At 41.1% G+C, this 18,918-nt stretch overlaps 1 protein-coding gene across 3 annotated transcripts in view; it reads left to right on the top strand.

The window, feature by feature from the left end:
- The window catches only part of LOC126278547 (intraflagellar transport protein 57 homolog), a 163,614-nt gene that overhangs the window by 117,215 nt on the left and 27,481 nt on the right, over nt 1-18,918 (top strand). For all 3 annotated transcript variants that reach the window (XM_049978729.1, XM_049978727.1, XM_049978728.1), the window contains exon 6: nt 5,540-5,654. In XM_049978729.1, the coding sequence (XP_049834686.1) occupies nt 5,540-5,654 (115 nt within the window). The remainder of the gene's footprint in view (nt 1-5,539; nt 5,655-18,918) is intronic.

Genomic DNA, 18,918 nt, shown 5'->3' with positions numbered 1-18,918 from the left:
TTCCCCTGAATTTCATATTTCTCTGAGGTAGCATGTTAATATGCCATATCAGATAAGAAAATGAGATTAGGTATCATGTACGATGCGGTAGATAGGGCTCGTTGTACTACCTGCTGTGCCACGTGCCGCTGGCCCATTTGATTGTTCACAGTGAGCAACAATGCTCTGCCCAACAGTGGCACTCCACAGCTCAGCAAAGAGCTCACGAGCTGAAACAACCTGTTGTAGAAGATGTGTCTTCTGTCACATGCAGCCATTATAAATTATAAGCCATAAGCAAATGGAAAGAGTTACATTCACTTCCCTATCTTGTCATGAGGGTGATGTCTGCATATATGTTCATTCTGTTATGAAGCAGAAGATAAAAGTATGTCTGATGTAAATAGTGAAAGAAAGGCTGAGTTTCTGTTTCTCGAAATAAATAGATCTAATAGTAAATTTTGAAATAGAGTTATCTGTAAACCACTCAGAATTAGCACATATCATTCACTCAACCTTGCCTTCACTAGTGTCATAGTATAAATGTGTAACTGGGACACACAAATACAGACAGGTGGTTAAATTTTGGCACTACGGAGAATTTTAGGAGATGATTCCACTTTAACAATATGAGTATTATTCATCTGGATCCAACCTATTATATGCTACACAAAGGAAAATCTGATGGTATTTTTCAAGCCTGTGGAAATAAATGAAACAACTTTTTCTCAATATAGTCTGCTCTCAAGATGCTATGAAATTATCTGGCACAAGATAGCCTCTTTGCAAAAAGAAGTGTTTTGCAAACAGAAGTGTTTTTCATGAAACATTCTCACACAGTACAGAAAGCAATCAGAATTTCGTCTGAGACAGTAACTAAAGACAGTGTGAGCATAGATGTGATTGAAACCATTGTCAGTATTATAATTCCATTTCTCACAGTGATCACCCAGGAGAGATCATCCAAAATTACCAGCCTTCTCAACATATTACCCATAAGAAGCTAAAGCTGTGGAGTATGATGTTTATGAACAACTGATGTAGTATCTTAAAACTTAAAAACATCCTCAATAAATATCAGTCAGGCTTCCGAAAACACTACAGCATAGCTACTGCCTTAATCAAAGTGATTGATGTCAACAAAAGTGCCATGGACAGTCATCAAGCAGTCATTTTAACATTGCATGATTTCAGCAAGATTTTTGATATTTTATAAAAATGAAACAGTGGAATTTCTTAAACAATGGAACATTGTGGTACAACAGCTTATCTCAGACACAGATTGCTAAGCATCATCTGTGGATCAGATAAGTTATCATGGATACATTTGCTCTCTGGAGTCCTGCAGGGTGCAAAGCTAGTCCATTGTTTTTCTCACAGTATATCGATAATATTCCATCTGTACTTTATTCTTTTAATTATTGCTTATATGCTGACGACACCCATCTGTACATAAGCACTAGTCTGAAGAACATTGCAACTGCCATATGAGGTATGAATAAAAATGACCTTTGTTCAGTGATAAGATATCCAACAGCACACAAAGCTGTTTCTCAAGTGACCTGCATATTTTATCAACATTTTGTTGATGCAATCGCAACAAAGTTCTCGAGTAGAACAAATGGTCATAGATAAAGTGTTTACATTATCAGAATTCATTGTCTTGTCGATAAAAGTGATGATAAAAATTGTAGATTCATTCATGCACTAATTCATTAACATAGCGTATTTCTTAGATACTTTCAAATAAAAATTCTACTCAGTTTAATGGTTCAGTGCCAGGAATGCTAGATCCCTTAACTGGGTAGGTAGATTAAAGAATTTAAAAAGAGAAATAGATAGGTTGAAGTTAGATACAGTGGGAATTAGTGAAGAATGGTAGCAGGAAGGTCAGGACTTCTCCAGCAAGTGAGGATAGGTTTATCAACACAGAATTAATTAGGGGTAATGCAAGAGTTGACTAATAATGAATAAGAAAGTAGGTATGTGGGTGAACTATTAAATAGAATAGTGAACACATAATCATAGCCAAAACCCACCACAACAGTTCAAGTTTCTATTTATACCTGCTCCACAGGTGAGGGAGAGATTGAAAGATTGCATGTTGAGATGAAAGAAATTATTCAAATATTTGAAGGAGAAAGAAATTTAATTGTGATGGCTGACTGGAATTCTGTAGCAGGAGAACATGAACTGGAGAAATGAATGAAAAGGGGAGTTGCTTACATTTTTGCTAAGAGCACAATTTAATCAGTGGTAACACTTGGTTCAAGAATCGCGAAAGAATGTTTTATATGTGGAAGAGCCATGATTGTACCAGGAGGTTTCAGTGGTAATGGTAAGACAGAAATCTAGAAATCACATGTAATTTGTAAAATATTCCAGGAGCAGATACAGACTCTGATCATAATTTACTGATTATGCACTGCAGATTAAAACTGAATAAATTGCAGAAATATAAGGAAATGGGATCAGGGTAAGTTGAAAGAACCAGAGGTTGTTGAAAGTGCAGGTGGTTAAATAGGTAAAATGTCATGTCCCAGTAGAAGCCCTTGAATAACTCTTTAGATGAGATTTGAGAGCTGAAATAGAAGGCAGCATATGGTGAAATAGATAAAATGACAAGGCCCAGTAGAAGTCATTGAATCACTTGTGTGATATTTACTTTCATTGTTAAAAGCAAAAAATATTTAAGCAAAGCAAGTGAAAGGGAATATAGACTAAGACGTCTAAAATATGAGATTGACAGAAAGTGCAAAATGACACAGCAGGAATGGCTGGAGGTGAAATGCTAAAGCTATAGAGGACTGTATGGCTATGGGAAACATAGAGGCCACCTATAAGAAAATTAAAGAGACATTTGGAGAAAAAAGAAACAGTAATGACTAACAGCTGCAGTGGTATATTACGGATAAATAAAAACAGTTTGGTACATCATTGCAAGCAGTCAAGGAGATGAAGGAGAAGTTTGGAAAGAGAGTCAGAATTCATGGACAAGAACTGAAAGCTTGCTGATGATAGTGTAATAGCCAGAGACAGTGACATATTTGGAAGATCAGTTGAACAGTGCCTTGAAAAGAGATTTACAATGAGTAAGAAGAAACAACCGTAATGGGATATTGTCGAATTATGTCATATAATGCGAGGGAATAGCATTAGGAAATATTACAGTAAAAGTAGTAAATGAGTTTTATTATTTTGGCTGCTGGTGGAAATAGAGAGGCAATTCCATATAAAATTTAGTGTTGGGACATCTTTCTTGAAATGTAGGCTTGTACAGAAGGGAAATGAGGGTGAAAAACAGTTCAGAGAAAAAGGCAGTAGAAGCTTTCGAAATGCAGTGCCACAGAAGATTGCTGAGGATTGGTTGTGTAGATTGGGTAACTAATGAGGAGGTACTGAATCAAATTGGTGAGAAAAGAAATTTATGGCACAACTTTACTGAAGGAAGGGATTCGCTGATAGGACACATTTTGACGCTTCAAGGAATAGTTAATTTTATAAATTGAGGGAAGGAGTAGCAGTTGTAGAAGAACTCCACAGCTTGATTACAATAAGCAGTAGATTACAGTAGTTACGCAGACATAAAAAGATCTGCACAGGATAGAGTAACATGAAAGAGCTGCATCAAACCAGTCTTCAGACTGAAGACTCCAACAGCAACAGCCAACTGTTTTCTGTTCTAACCCAAGAACACTGTATCTTTATTAAATGACATAGCATAAATACATTAGAGACAAAGTATGTATGACAGACAACACAAGTAGCCGGCAGTTCCTTGCACTATGGCCTCTACAGTTGTCAGTTCTAATAGGAGGCTGTGCACGCAACTGCTGTTGCACTAGCAGTCCAGGTGGCTTTTAGTGATCAAATCGAGCACAGACTTCACACGCAAACTGTGAAGTGGCGCACACGCGGATTTGGCAGTTACAGTATTTCCATTCTTCTATGACATTGGCAGGTATTAGAACTCTGATGAAGCTGACACTCAACCCATAAGTGTTCCCTTGCATCAACTTTTTGTTCATACAAATGAGTTTAAGAAGATAATGATACTAAGTGTTGCAACATTAGACCTTCAAGCTGTGTACTCAAAAAAACATCCTAAAATGTTAGCCATTGGTAAAATTATACCTATTTCATTTATTTATAACTTCCTAGATGTTTTACATCAATTTTGGATTGTAAAATCAACACGAGTTCACTATCACTTACCTCAACGCACTGTAGCATGATTCTGCCTACGTGAAATAGACAAGTATAAGATGCAGTCTCCATCGGGAAAGACATCAAGCATGAATGGGTGCAGATGGTTCACAAAACTGTTCACTTAGTCAACAGCTGTCACAGTGCCTTCGATTAGTACCATTGGTATCCCTGAAGGCTGGGTGAAATGCCCCCGTAACATAATATTGTCCCGACTGGCCTGCGTCCTGTTTGCAGTGCATATTTTGAACAGCAGTTTGCCTCGATGATGGCATATCTGGATATGACCACTAGCTCGATGTACAAAGAAACGTGATTCATCCAGTGAGGTGACACATTTCTATTGGTCCATGGTCAAATCTCAGTGATCTTCACTATGTTCATAATTGACCATGTTAATTCAACACAGGTACGCTTAGGGGTTGCCTGCCATGGAGCCGCATATTCAACAATATGTGCTGAATGATGTGCTCCAAAACACTTTTGCCTGCAACAGCACTGTACTCTATGATCATATTTACCATAGATCAGTGCCTATCCTAGTTTACAGATTGGGAAAGCCTCCAACATCCATATTTTCTGATGAGGTACAGAGGATTAACACCTTGTTGCTTACTTGTGGTTTCACCATCCTTTGGCCACTTCCGATAGTCCTCAGGACAGAAGCACATGAACAACTGACCAGCTTCACCATTTCTAAGATGCACATTACCAGGTACCAGGCTATAACAATCTTCACTCTGGAAAAGTCACTTATACTAGTGGATTTACCGATTTGTGGCCAGCGTGGTCACTCTGTTTGTATATTTTCGTTACTGTGGCGTATGCTCACAATGCAACCAGATGGCATTCAGTCTCATGGTGGATCGTGTCATAATGTTTTGGCTCATCAGTGTATATTGTGACATTACAAGTAGGATTGCTTGCTGTGAATCAGTTGTAAGCCTGTTACACTATTCTTTTATCTATGTCTGGTATGGGTGCATTTCAGCCTTTTATGAGCTTACTTGTATCGTCAGCAAGCATGTGAGCTTTTGAAGTGTACTCCACACACAGAATTACGAGCTTTCGCAACCGGCGGCTGCTTCCTCAGGAAAGAGGGAAGGAAAAGGAAAGATGAAAGGATATAATAATCATCTGTGGTGATTTTGCCCACATAACAGACTGTGCAAAATGAATGCAACATTTTTTCTCCACTCAGGCTACTATTTATTTAAACTTTTCCTTTGTTTCACAATCAGTTTTGGCTTTTCAAGCCATTATCCAGTGATTACTTGAAAAATTGTGTTTGAGTTCTGTTTTTGTAACTGTAACCCATAGATAAATATTAATTAATCACTCTGGAATGTTACAGGCTACATCTGAACCACAGAAACTTGAAGAGGTACTGGTCTCTGACATGGATGTTGAAAAATGGAAACTGGAAGTGGAAAGAGTCCTTCCCCAATTGAAAGTCACAATCAAACCAGGTTTGTTTATAAATAAAGTTCATAGTAAAGTTGCTTTTTATGTACTAAGTTTCAATTTTTTTTTCTTTCTTCTCAAGGTTAGATACATATGTTCAATACCAAGTAAAATTCTACAGATTTAATTATATTTGCAGAGGAATCAACATGGGAAAGGAAAAAAACGTGTATGTTGTTGACTTGGTTAGAAAGTGATGGGGAAGGCATTTAATTTTTCTTGTCATTAAAAATAGACTTTTTTTGCCTTAAAAAAGGCCTTGAAGGGTCAACGATTCATGTCGGATGAGGATGTGCAGCAGGCAGTTACAGACTTCTTCATGCGGGAGGGCAGGGTGTTTTACCATGGGTATCTTCAACCAATTGCATTGGTGGAATGGTTGCCTCAGTGCTCACTGTGACTTTGACTGATTGGCATACTGATTCTGGACTGTACAGTCTTTGAATGGAAACTTTTTGACTGCCCCTTATGCTTGACCATAAGGTTTAACTTTCTTGTTTATCAATTCCTAATGAACTTTATTCAGTAAGAGGCGTATGAGGGTATCATGAATAACGTGAATCATAAAAAAGGAACATAAACTATCAACATTACTTATGAACAGCTGCAGCACTCACGTTACTGGAAACTGTTTCAGACCAGAAAATTTATTTAGTTTGAAAGAATAATTTAGACACATCTTACATATTTTCCATTTGGTGGTGTCTGAGTGTAATAGAAGTGTGATTTTATGTTAAAACTCGTATAATGGTCAGAATTATTACTAAAGACACATTGAGGATACTACTCCAGCAGGACATGGAAGAAATAAAACATAAATTCTACGTAAGATAACCAAGTGAGGTGATGCAGTGAATAGCAAATTACACTCCTGGAAATGGAAAAAAGAACACATTGACACCGGTGTGTCAGACCCACCATACTTGCTCCGGACACTGCGAGAGGGCTGTACAAGCAATGATCACACGCACGGCACAGCGGACACACCAGGAACCGCGGTGTTGGCCGTCGAATGGCGCTAGCTGCGCAGCATTTGTGCACCGCCGCCGTGAGTGTCAGCCAGTTTGCCGTGGCATACGGAGCTCCATCGCAGTCTTTAACACTGGTAGCATGTCGCGACAGCTTGGACGTGAACCGTATGTGCAGTTGACGGACTTTGAGCGAGGGCGTATAGTGGGCATGCGGGAGGCCGCGTGGACGTACCGCCGAATTGCTCAACACGTGTGGCGTGAGGTCTCCACAGTACATCGATGTTGTCGCCAGTGGTCGGCGGAAGGTGCACGTACCCGTCGACCTGGGACCGGACCGCAGCGAAGCACGGATGCACGCCAAGACCATAGAATCCTACGCAGTGCCGTAGGGGACCGCACCGCCACTTCCCAGCAAATTAGGGACACTGTTGCTCCTGGGGTATCGACGAGGACCATTCGCAACCGTCTCCATGAAGCTGGGCTACGGTCCCGCACACCGTTAGGCCGTCTTCCGCTCACGCCCCAACATCGTGCAGCCCGCCTCCAGTGGTGTCGCGACAGGCGTGAATGGAGGGACGAATGGAGACGTGTCGTCTTCAGCGATGAGAGTCGCTTCTGCCTTGGTGCCAATGATGGTCGTATGCGTGTTTGGCGCCGTGCAGGCGAGCGCCACAATCAGGACTGCATACGACCGAGGCACACAGGGCCAACACCCGGCATCATGGTGTGGGGAGCGATCTCGTACACTGGACGTACACCTCTGGTGATCGTCGAGGGGACACTGAATAGTGCACGGTACATCCAAACCATCATCGAACCCATCGTTCTACCATTCCTAAACCAGCAAGGGAACTTGCTGTTCCAACAGGACAATGCACGTCCGCATGTATCTCGTGCCACCCAACGTGCTCTAGAAGGTGTAAGTCAACTACCCTGGCCAGCAAGATCTCCGGATCTGTCCCCCATTGAGGATGTTTGGGACTGGATGAAGTCGTCTCACGCGGTCTGCACGTCCAGTACGAACGCTGGTCCAACTGAGGCGCCAGGTGGAAATGGCATGGCAAGCCGTTCTACAGGACTACATCCAGCATCTCTACGATCGTCTCCATGGGAGAATAGCAGCCTGCATTGCTGCGAAAGGTGGATATACACTGTACTAGTGCCGACATTGTGCATGCTCTGTTGCCTGTGTCTATGTGCCTGTGGTTCTGTCAGTGTGATCATGTGATGTATCTGACCCCAGGAATGTGTCAATAAAGTTTCCCCTTCCTGGGACAATGAATTCACGGTGTTCTTATTTCAATTTCCAGGAGTGTAGAATTACATTTTCAAGAAATAAAGTTCAAGCTATCATCCATCAAGCATATTATGGTTTCTGTGGTGTCTGTTAAACATGTCAGATTATTAAAGGGATGATGGCTTCAAAGAACCAAATTCCACTTTATCTGATCAAAATTTCTATATCTGCATTGACACTCTGCCAAACACTGTTAACCACTGTTGCACCAGTTACTAGGAGTTCTTCCTTTGGGGTGGAGAAAGAATCATTGCTCAAACACTTCTGTCCACACTATAACTGGTCTAATCTTGTCATCTTGATCTGTTCAGTAGTGACACGTAGTGGGTGCTCCAACTGGAATGATCTCATTGTTGATGGAACATTAAATCCAATACTTTCTCTCTTGTAAGGAATGCAATTTTAAAGAACAAATATCTCAAAGAAGAAAAGAACAATAACAATTAATTAATGCTAAAATTGTGATGTCTATAATATGTGATAAAGAAAACATGCAGAAGACTAATTTCCCTAGACAGCAGGTCATATTTAGAAATACAAAAAAGTCAGTAAAAGGATTGGATCAACGAATGTTCTCAGCAAAGATTAATGGAAGAAATTGACTGTAAAAAGAATAAAAACTTCAGAAGTTGTGATGGAGGGAAAGTTTTTGGAAATATTTATAATTACAACGGAAAGTATCTGGGACTTTGCGTTACACTGCATATTGCAGATAAACAATATATGAGAATTCTTTTACTAAACCAAAGTAAGTTCAGCACTGGGGGTGTAGATACGGTACAGGAATGTCTACAGGTAATTATTGGTAGAATAAATTACTACTTGTCTTGAAGATGGAGTGCTGAGTGGTGTATAGATACATCAAAAGTAGAGCTGACACTTCGTTTTAGATTAAGACTTCCACATTGGCTTGGAGCAACAAATTTAATCATATAAATGCAAACACTCATCTAGTGCCGCAGCCTGTGCTCTGGCCTGACTAGTGTACTAGGCTGGAGAGCATGAGGAATTATGAAGGGAGGAGGAGAAGATTGTATGAGTTAAGCAGTGAAAGGATGAAAAAGGCTGTAGAATAGTGCAGTTACAGTTCCCTGTAAAGGGGGTTGGGGGCTTGAGGGAACGTGAAAGAGGCAATGAGATGAAAAATTCTGAGGAAGATACTTAAGGGATAAACTAGACTGTGCAAGAGTATGACTAATAATGTATAAGAAAATAGGTCTACAGGTGAACTGCTATTAACAGTTTTGCATGTGCATCCCACAAAACTGTAACCTTCGGCACAAATTTAACTTTTTATGTCTGTAACTGGAAGAGGGACAACAGGTTATTGTTATGCCACTGGTAGTGAGGAGCACTGCTTTATTATGTCACTGAACTTGGAACGTGAATAACAAGAAAATAAGACTTAGTGCTTGACAACAAGAAGATAAGATGTGAAAAAGCTTCCAGAATAGAAGTTGTATTGCGCAGATTGCCGCTGATACGTATCCTGACCACCAGTTTCAGCAATGTTATATTATATTGCCATCTTCAGGTAATCGTATACATGAATTATAATGCCACTGTGTGGCCATCGAAAACGTGGAGGTAAACTCACAGAAAAAACACTCCCATGCAACACTAAGTACACTAAAATAGAAACCATAACAGTATCAACAAGGTATGGAGGTGTCAAATACAATCCACTGCTGTCAGATGTGTGTAGGTTGATAACCAGCTCCATACTCAAGTACTGAAGTACAGAGCTGTGGCTGTGGCTGTGGTGAGGGTACAGAGCAACATGTTCTCGAGGGAGTCTGGCCATGGCTTGCTCTGTGAAATGGAAGGTGCAGCTAGAGGTACTTCTGGAGGAGACCGGCTCGGTGACAGACAGGAAGGTTAACAATTAAGGAGTGCTGCCAGTAGGAGACCAGTGGTTGGCAGTTAAGTGTTGCACAAAGCTCTCTTCGTGGAAACATTAAAGGTATTTGAGACGTGAGATGTAAGGGGCCAGCTAATGTCGTGCTCCCTTCAGACCAAAAGTGTGAGGCAGGAGAAATGTGGCTGTGAGAAGCGGCTGATGTGTACCTGAAACTGGACAGAATGCACAGTGTGTGTGAGTGTGTCCACAAGTGCAAAGAACTGGGTGAGAATTCAGAAACGGCTACAGTGATCGAGCGAAAGGTGGAGAAATGCCGAGAATTGCAAGGGAATGCAGGAGACAAGTAGGCAGACCAGTAACTCGGAAGAAGAGAGTGCAAGTGCGTGAGTGCATGTACAGTAGTGCATGTTGATCCATGGTGGAGTGCATTGAAACATATGGGAAAGTGTTGGAACATGTGGGAGATCGTTATCACACATGACAGAGTGTTTCGGGAAACAAGGAAAGTAGGTAATGCAAAAACTGCATTTTATTGGTAGAACACTTAGAAGATGCTATATGTTCTGTAAAGAGAGTGCCTACACTACTCTTGTCTGTCCTCTGCCAGAGTATTGCTGTGTGGAGGGGGATCCTTACTAGACAAGATTGACAGAGAAATTCCAAAGAAGGGTAGAACTTTTTGTATTGCAAAATAGGAGGGAGAATCTCATGGATCTAACAAGCAGGTTGAGGTGGCAGTTATTAAAACACAAGTGTTTTTCATTGTGCCGAGATAGTTTCACGAAATTTCAGTCTCCAACCTTTTCCCTCTGAGACCGAAACTATTCCATTGATGCCATCCTACTTTGGAAGATATTAATTAAGAGGAATCGAAGTGCATCTGTGAGATTGAAGTGTTCATTTTTCCCACATGCTCTTCAATGGTGGAACGGTACAGAGAAATACTCTGAAGGTGATTCTACCAGGCACTTAAGTGTGATTTGCAGAGTGGTCATGTACGTGTAGGTCACAAGAAGAGATATGCTTATTGCATAAGATATGCTGTCCCATCTGTAGGGCATGGGGGCATTGTCACTGTACACTGCAGCTGAGACAGGAAGCAGTGCCATGGTTCAAAACACTGCAGCTGCATTCCCTTAGCTGGAGTTGCAGGAGCAATAGTTGTAGTGCTGGAGTAGCTATGGTTGTCATGGGGATAAGAACAGTGTGTATGAAAGAAAATGCCACCCACATAAGCCTGTTCCTCATTGCCACTTGTATTTCTGTGATTGTAATAGAGTCAACACACTTATTGTTATGCCTCTGATAATGATGAGTAATGCTTTATTATGTCTCTGAATGGCACATAACAAGAAAGCAAGAACAACAAGAATTAAGATTAACACTGTATCCACCAATAGATCTCTGAGAGTCTATGTTTGATCACTGAAATAGTAAATTCCCACAGTGTCCTTAAATACCAAATCCCATGAGGTAGTGGTCAGCAATGACCTCTGGTGATGGCTAAGCAGCTCGGAGAATGTAGGATAGTTAGCGACCAGTGAGGCTGTGGTTGACGGATGAACAGCAGCCACATAGTGATGGTGTAGGGGCTCATGGAGTGTGTGGAGTGGCACCCATGAAGTTGTGGCCAGTGTCAGATGGCAGCTGCTCAGAGACACAGCGATGTGACTCGGAAATGTACCACAGGCAGAACCGTTCGAGGCTGTGGTTGACAGCTTGGCTGCTTGTGGAGATGGCTGGTGCCCAGGACTGGAACTAGCAGAACTCTGCTGGCTGTGCACTAGACAGCTGGTTATAAGCACATCCGATGGAAGATTACATGATTATTTTCTGGGCAGTCTGTGACTGACGTAGAAAAATAGTTCTGTAATGGTGATGCAGCCTTGAGCGATGAGGGTGCTTCGGTGTTGTGTGGAGCTTTTTTTAAGTCTGCAGGTAAATATGCTTATTTATATCAGCAGTGGACATGAAGTCTCTAGTGTTCCTTACTGGCCATCGCATTTTGATGAGACAGACACCACCAGGCTGAATGTGTTACATTACAACCAAATACTAAGGTGTATTGCACCAGGATATCATAGTAACTATGCTTACCAACAGCGGCCCTACAACAAGCCAGAGGGCTGAGCTCCAGAAGAGAAATAAAACTTACATTGTGAGTAAATCTACAGAGGAACAGCGAGTCCAAGTATCATGTAGAAACAAAAATAGAGCTAAACCAAAATGCAACCAACATGATTGCCTGAACTCTAGCATGTGGAAACAGAGGTTGGTGTGAGGCGAATACCATGTCCGAGGTATTTGAAATCAGTGTAAGACCTAACGGGTTTGTCTTATTGCTGCTGTCAGGTGAACACCTGAGTCAGTGGTCATGTGCGTACAATGTTTCCTGTGCGCTGTCTGTGGCAGTTTACAGTATTACTCTGCCACAAAACCCACAGAGCTCATCTGTTTTCAAGTCCATGTCCGCTAGTGGGATTGCTATATCCCTCCCCCCTGAAAGGACTCTATATGGCTGAAAATGGCCTCATTTGTGATCTGACTTGCGTCACAAAATCAAGAGAGGGCGTGAGATTCCCCAGCAGGGGATCTATCCCAGAAGTAGGCAATACTTACGCTGCAGATGCCTCCAGAGTTGTGGAAGATTGCTGCGGCTAGTGTAATGGTTGGTCTCCCTGCATTGACAGGGGCGAGGACTCATCTGTGGGCAAGTGGGAAAGGGAGGGCACTGGTTTCATTTCCATGGTCTCTGCAGCTGTAGCCACAGGGGCAATCAGTGCCTGCTGTAGAGGGTGATGTGCCCATTCCTTCAGCTATATCATACAAGGGCCCTGGTGCAGGAGGCGTAGATCCTCGCACTGTAACGCAGCAGGAATGACTACTCTGGGAGAGAGGTCTTTTGTAGGCAACAACAAAAACAGGGAGCAGGAGCTCCAAAGCCTTATTCAAAGCCATCCCTGTTGAATAAACTGAACCACCTGCCAGAGAACTGTGTTGGCAGCAATGGCCTGCATTTCAATATCAAGATGGAAGCAAAGCAATTCTTCACAATCAGAGTTGGGAACAGCACCCACAGGGAGGTGGCACAAGGCATCCGAATTGCCATTCTTAGATGCAGATCGAAAATTGATTTTGCAATTGTAGTGAGAAAAGAACAGCACTTTGCAATTGTAGTGAGACAAGAACAACGCCCAGAATTGTAGGCAGGATGCTGCCTTGTTAGGCAAGGAAGTGTGAGGGTTAAACAAGGAAATCAAATGTTCATAGTCAGTAATAAGAAGAAACTTTGAGCTACACAAAAAAACATGAAATTTCTGGACAGTGAAGACTATGGCAAGAGTCTCTTCTTCCATGCTGCTGTGCCAGAGTGAGAGTTTTAGAGGTGAAAGCAACAGGTCATTCAGAGCTGTCAACATTTTGGTGTGCTAGGATCACTCCGAGGCCATGCTGTGAGCCATCAGTCACCAAAACAATGTGCTGGTCTGGAGAGAACGCAGGTAAAGAAGGAGCTTTTCAACATTTGAAAAGCACTTTCACAATCCGAGTTCAAGAAAGACCTTGAACCCCAAATAAACGATAGAATGTTGAAAAAAACTGAGATTACTTGAGGTTATATTGCAAGTCAGCAAACTGTAAAACATGAAACTAGAGTGTGCAAATTTTTCTAGTGATTGGCTGTGGAGGAGCCTTTAACAACGATATCATTCAGATAGTTAATACAATCTGAGACAGGAAATTCAGTTACTCTAGAAATTGTTGTGAAATAGAAGGGACACTGGCCACACCAAAAGGAAGGTGCAAATATTGATAGAGACTAAAAGGTGTATTCAAAACCAGAACCCGCTGATACTCTTCGTCCACAGGAACATGCAGATATGCTTCAGGCAAATCAGTTTTAGAAAAGTACTGGCCACCCGATATTAGTTCCAACAGTTCCTCTGGGCGTGGTAGAGGATATGTATTCACAATCAACTGCACATTGATAGTAGTATGGAAGTCGCCACAGAGGCAAAGTTTCCCCAAAGCTTCCAAACTATAACCAGCAGCAATGGCCATTCACTAGCTGTAACAAGTTGCACCACCCCTAGAGACTGAAATCTGTTTTAATCCACTTTCACTTGATCTTTCAGTGGTGTAGGAATAGGACACAAACAACAAAAATGAGGAAGAGTGATGTACTTCAAAGAAATATGGACAGAAAAATTCGTGGCACACTCTATACCTTCTGAAAATAAGTCTAAAAGCTCCTCACACAGTGTTTCCAGTTGAGAATATGGTACCTGATCGGTCACAAGGTGAGCTGCATCAGCGATAGAAAATACAAATGCCCAAAATGCGTCTGTCCCGAACAAATTTTCAACACTGGCATCAGCAACCACCAAAAATGTAATGGAACAAACCACTGACTTGTAAGAGGCAGATGCCAAAAATGTTTGTTATAACTGACCAGCTTCCGTGTGACTGGTGTTAATGGCAACAAGCCTAAACTCACATAGGTTTGAGAATTCAATAACGCCACTGCAGCACCTGTGTCACCTGTAGCCAAAGCACTTGGCAAAAAATACTTAACTCAATAAACAAATTGGGAGAAGCCACAAGCATTGGAGTCACTCAGTTTGCATCCGTATCCATATACTGAGAAACCTTTGGTTAACGACACACGGAAGTGATTTGGCCTTTCTTCTGGCAAGCCTTACAAGTAGCTGAGTGTTTAGGGCATGTCGAATATTCGTGCTGGACAAAACGGAAAGGACAACACAAAAACAGAGAATGATGTTGCTGACGAGGTGGCAGTTGCGGCTGCTTGTACCAGTGTTGGTCTGCTCGGCGCTGGACCTGCATATTTTCTACTGTCGCTTCTTCATGCAAGCTGTCTGTTGTTCTAGTGGGCACGTCTTGTGGCACTACTGCCACATCACCCCATGCTTCAATTTGGTTGCCCACTGCCCAAGAAACTTCAAAAGATTGTGCTATTTGCAAAACTTCTGGTGCACTTCCTTGTCTGGAGCTAAACAGATAATTGCATCATGCACCATAGAGTCTGCATAAGAGTCTTATGGGTATCAGTAACGAATTGACCCTTAAGGCTAAGGCCACGAAGTTCAGCTGCCCAGGCCCTATATGATTGGTTTGGTTTCTTGCTGCATCGCTAGAATTCAACTCGCACTGCTATGACATGCATTTGTTTGCAGTGGTGTTTGGACAATAAACTGCACATGTGATCAAGAGCTGCTGGTTCTGCTGCCAGTTCTTTTAAAGGGCAAGTTGACATTTGGACAATAAACTGCACATGTGATCAAGAGCTGCTGGTTGTGCTGCCAGTTCTTTTAAAGGGCAAGTTGACACAGTAATTGATACACCAAACGTGGATCCCCGAGAAGAATAAGACTGTACAAATTCGAGTCCCTTGTACTGAAAGCCAAAAAGTACTGTGTGGGTCTTTTTTCGTAAGCTTCCCAATCGTCAGCTGAATCATCATATAGAGGAAAAGCGGGTGGATTGACCGGTGGAATGGCCAACTGTCTCTTAAAGAAAGCTGAGAAAGTGGTCACTGATGAAGTAAGCTGTTCAATCAGGGCCAGTAGCATCACGCCCATAGTGACTAAACCTGATGAAACCACACTTAAAGACTGCACACATGGAAACCATTTCAAACTTGCCACCAATCATGCAGTAACCGAGTAATACACAAAACTGACCCAAGTAATATGAAAATGCCTTTATTTGTAAACCTTTGAACGATAACAGAAATAAACCTCTCTGGACTCCACTGGTCGCAAGACAAAAAGAATCATACAGATGGTGCATTACAAGTGATACACATAACAACTGATGCGAGCAGTACAAACTAAAAGAACATAGCAAGGGTGAGTCAGCACTGCTCTGTGCATGTATAGGAATGAGTCACCGGTTAAGACGCGGAGAAGACTGTGCTGTGTGCACACTTCCTACAGGTGGCCTCTAGTAGCAATCACACACTGATACAGTTGGTGCTTGATTTAAGTACATATGCGTGGCAACATTACACTTGGAGCAATCACATTCACATTCACTGGTAGCATGATGCAGCAAATTGTGTAAAAATACAAAATGTTCGGGAATGAATATTGTTGTCAGCTAATACTGAATGAACGTACAAAGATAGTGGCTAAAAGAATGTCATCAGCGTGTTATGCTCTTAGGGTTTTATCATCAGTGGTGACTTACTATTCCTATGTACACTGAGTTCTTAACTATAGGATTGTTTTCTGAGGATCAAAAGCACAAAACAGGAACACAGTTTTTAAACTGCAGAATATAGCTATGAGAATGATATAGATGTGTCAGTTGGACTCATTGTAAAGAGCTATTTAAAAAATTGGGCATTCTTACTACACCAGGAGAACATGTCTTCCAATCTGTAGTGCATGTCAGAGAAAGCATTACTAAATATTTCAGTATCAGTTCTACACATAATCATGAAACAAGAGGCAGTTTGGACTTGCACTTACCAAGGAAAACAAATAAAAAACTCCAAACAGCATTTGCTGTCACGGAATAAACTTCTGGGATAAATTTCCCAAGGAAATGAGAGGGTTATTGAAATGCATTTTTTTCATAAAGTCAACTTAAATACTCTTCATAAGTAACACATATTACGCAATTGAAGGCTACTTACAGGTGGTTAGTAATGAAAGGGGATGACTACAACATCCTTCGCATATCAATACATGATCATGGTTAACTGCTTTTACAAGAAGGTTATGCATCAGGATGTAAAGTCCACGATAGAAATGTCTTGTCATTCTCCTGAGTTCAACATCCCATCCATTATCGGGAGAGGCTGAACCAGTCTTGCCAGTAGACAGAGGAAAGGACAGGAAGGGTATGTACAGCCATGCAGTCAGTTTTTCAAACAAACCAGAGTTAGTGCAAGGAGCATAATACCATCTTCAGGGTCCAGAAATCATTCACAGGTGTCCTCAGTGTGTGCAATGATGGAGAGCAAAACTATGTTTTATACTATAAATTATCTTAAGCAAATTATCGTAAATCAAAGAACATTGTACAGTAGGGACAAACCGAATGAGGCAATGCAGCTGTTAAGATACTGACCTCATATTCAAAAGAATGAAGTTAGCTTTTTATCGGCCTTTCTAATTTAAGTTTTTCTACTGTTTTCCTAAGTCACGTTAGGCAAATGCCAAGATGTTTCCTTTAGAAAGACCATGGCTAATCAAATTTCATATCCTCATAAAGCATTCTTATGTATTCTGTGTGTATCTATATTCTGAACTGTTGATTTTCATTGTATTACGATGGCAATCCCTATATCATTGTGAAATGATCTGCAGATGATTATAAAAATAATAAATATCATGACATACCAACTCCAAACTGTATGAAGCACAAAGAAATATGCAGTTTCATAATGTCTCAGTAAGCTATGAATCAAGTTTAATATGTATCTGAATAAATTCATGCAGGATTCTAAAGCTTGTCATTGAGGTATAAATCTTCAGAGTTCATATCTGTGGCTGAAATTTTTCAAAAGAGAAAAAGTGAAAATTATGTGGAGACAAAGGTCTTTGGGATGAGTAGCTGTATTGCATCATGACATACACACACACACACAGTATTTCAGTAACGGCATAACTGGTCTTCAATAGACGTGCTAATGGGATGACATGATAAAATCACATCAAGGTGTGCAAATGCTGTAAAAGGTATTGGAGGTTGGGGTTATGGGAGAAAGCAGATCCACAGAACTGGAGACTGAGTATTTGAAATAAATGATAAGCTGTTAGAAAGAATGATCTGGTTCGTATGTTATGTTGTTGCATAACTCAGAGTGAACTGGTAAGCTGGCAAGAAATAAATGAAGATTTAATATTTTCATTATACTGTTTAACTGTATTGGAAGACTTGCATCACATTCACAAATTCAGTGCATTATATCCTGTGGTATGAGGTCTATTCAAAAATTTCCGCAATTTTTTCCACAAAATTTTTTCCTTGCTTCCCTTTTACTTATTGCACTCCTCCACAGTTGATACACCAGTCCCAATGCTATTTCCACTTCAGAAGCAGTCTTGATGTGCATCGTTCTGGATTGCGCAAAGTGCCGTTTATGAATTTTTCTTATCTCGTCTGTTCTTGCAAATCTTTGTCCTTTCAACAGGGTTTTCAACTTCGGTAATAAAAAAAAAGTCCACAGGGGCCAGGTCTGGAGAGTATAGAGTATGAGGCAGCACAGTGATTCAGTTTTTTTTTGTGCAATAGTCATGCACCAACAGGGATGAATGTCTGGTTGCGTTATTTTGATGCAAGAGCCGTGAATTGTCTTGCCACATTCAGGCCGTTTCCTTCCCACATTTTCTCACAGGCAATGCAACACATCCTAGTACTACAAATAATCAACATTCTGTCCCTGTGGTACAAATTTATGATTAGCTAATCTGTCAAAGTCAAACAGCATGGCTTTGATATTTGACCTGACCTAATGAGGGTTTTTTTTTTTCCATCATCAGTTGTGATTTTCTTAATAAACATTTAATTCTCATTTGTGCGACCCAAAAGCTCTTCACAGATAGCAAGGCAAATGTCTTCCTGACCTCGACTTATGAGTTGTGGGACAAACTTGCCAGCAGTACGATGCATTCCAAGATTAGTGTCAGAATTTGATGATGTGATCCAACTGAAATGTTACATTCTTCTGCAATCTCTCAGACAGTCAGTCTTTTACTGGCTTGCACAATTTGATTGGCTTTCTTGACATGAATGTCATTAGTGGACATCGAAGGGCATCCTGAACGAGGGTGACCTTTAACTTCTGTCTGGCAATTTTTAAGCAGTGTGAACCATTCGTAACACCGAGTACGGCTTAAGCACTCATCACCGTAGACTTCCTGCATCACATGATGTGTATCCTTAAAAGTTTTCTTGAGTTTCACACAAAATGTAATGCAGATCCATTGCTCCTCTAACTTTGCAATCTTGAAATTTGTAAGCAGTGTGACACAAAGTTCTGCCTCAATATAGCATTGAACAGTAACTAGCAGACATATAACAATGAAACTTCTGGCAATTACACATTAAACACAGGCATGTGCAGGGATTCCAACCGCATTTTCTCCAACACACCATTGGCGCAAAAT

Source organism: Schistocerca gregaria, chromosome 6 (genome assembly GCF_023897955.1).
Source record: "Schistocerca gregaria isolate iqSchGreg1 chromosome 6, iqSchGreg1.2, whole genome shotgun sequence".
In the NCBI taxonomy this organism is placed as follows: Eukaryota; Metazoa; Arthropoda; class Insecta; order Orthoptera; family Acrididae; genus Schistocerca; species Schistocerca gregaria.
The sequence above is the reverse complement of the archived record's forward strand: the minus strand, read 5'-3'. Positions and strand labels throughout refer to the sequence as shown.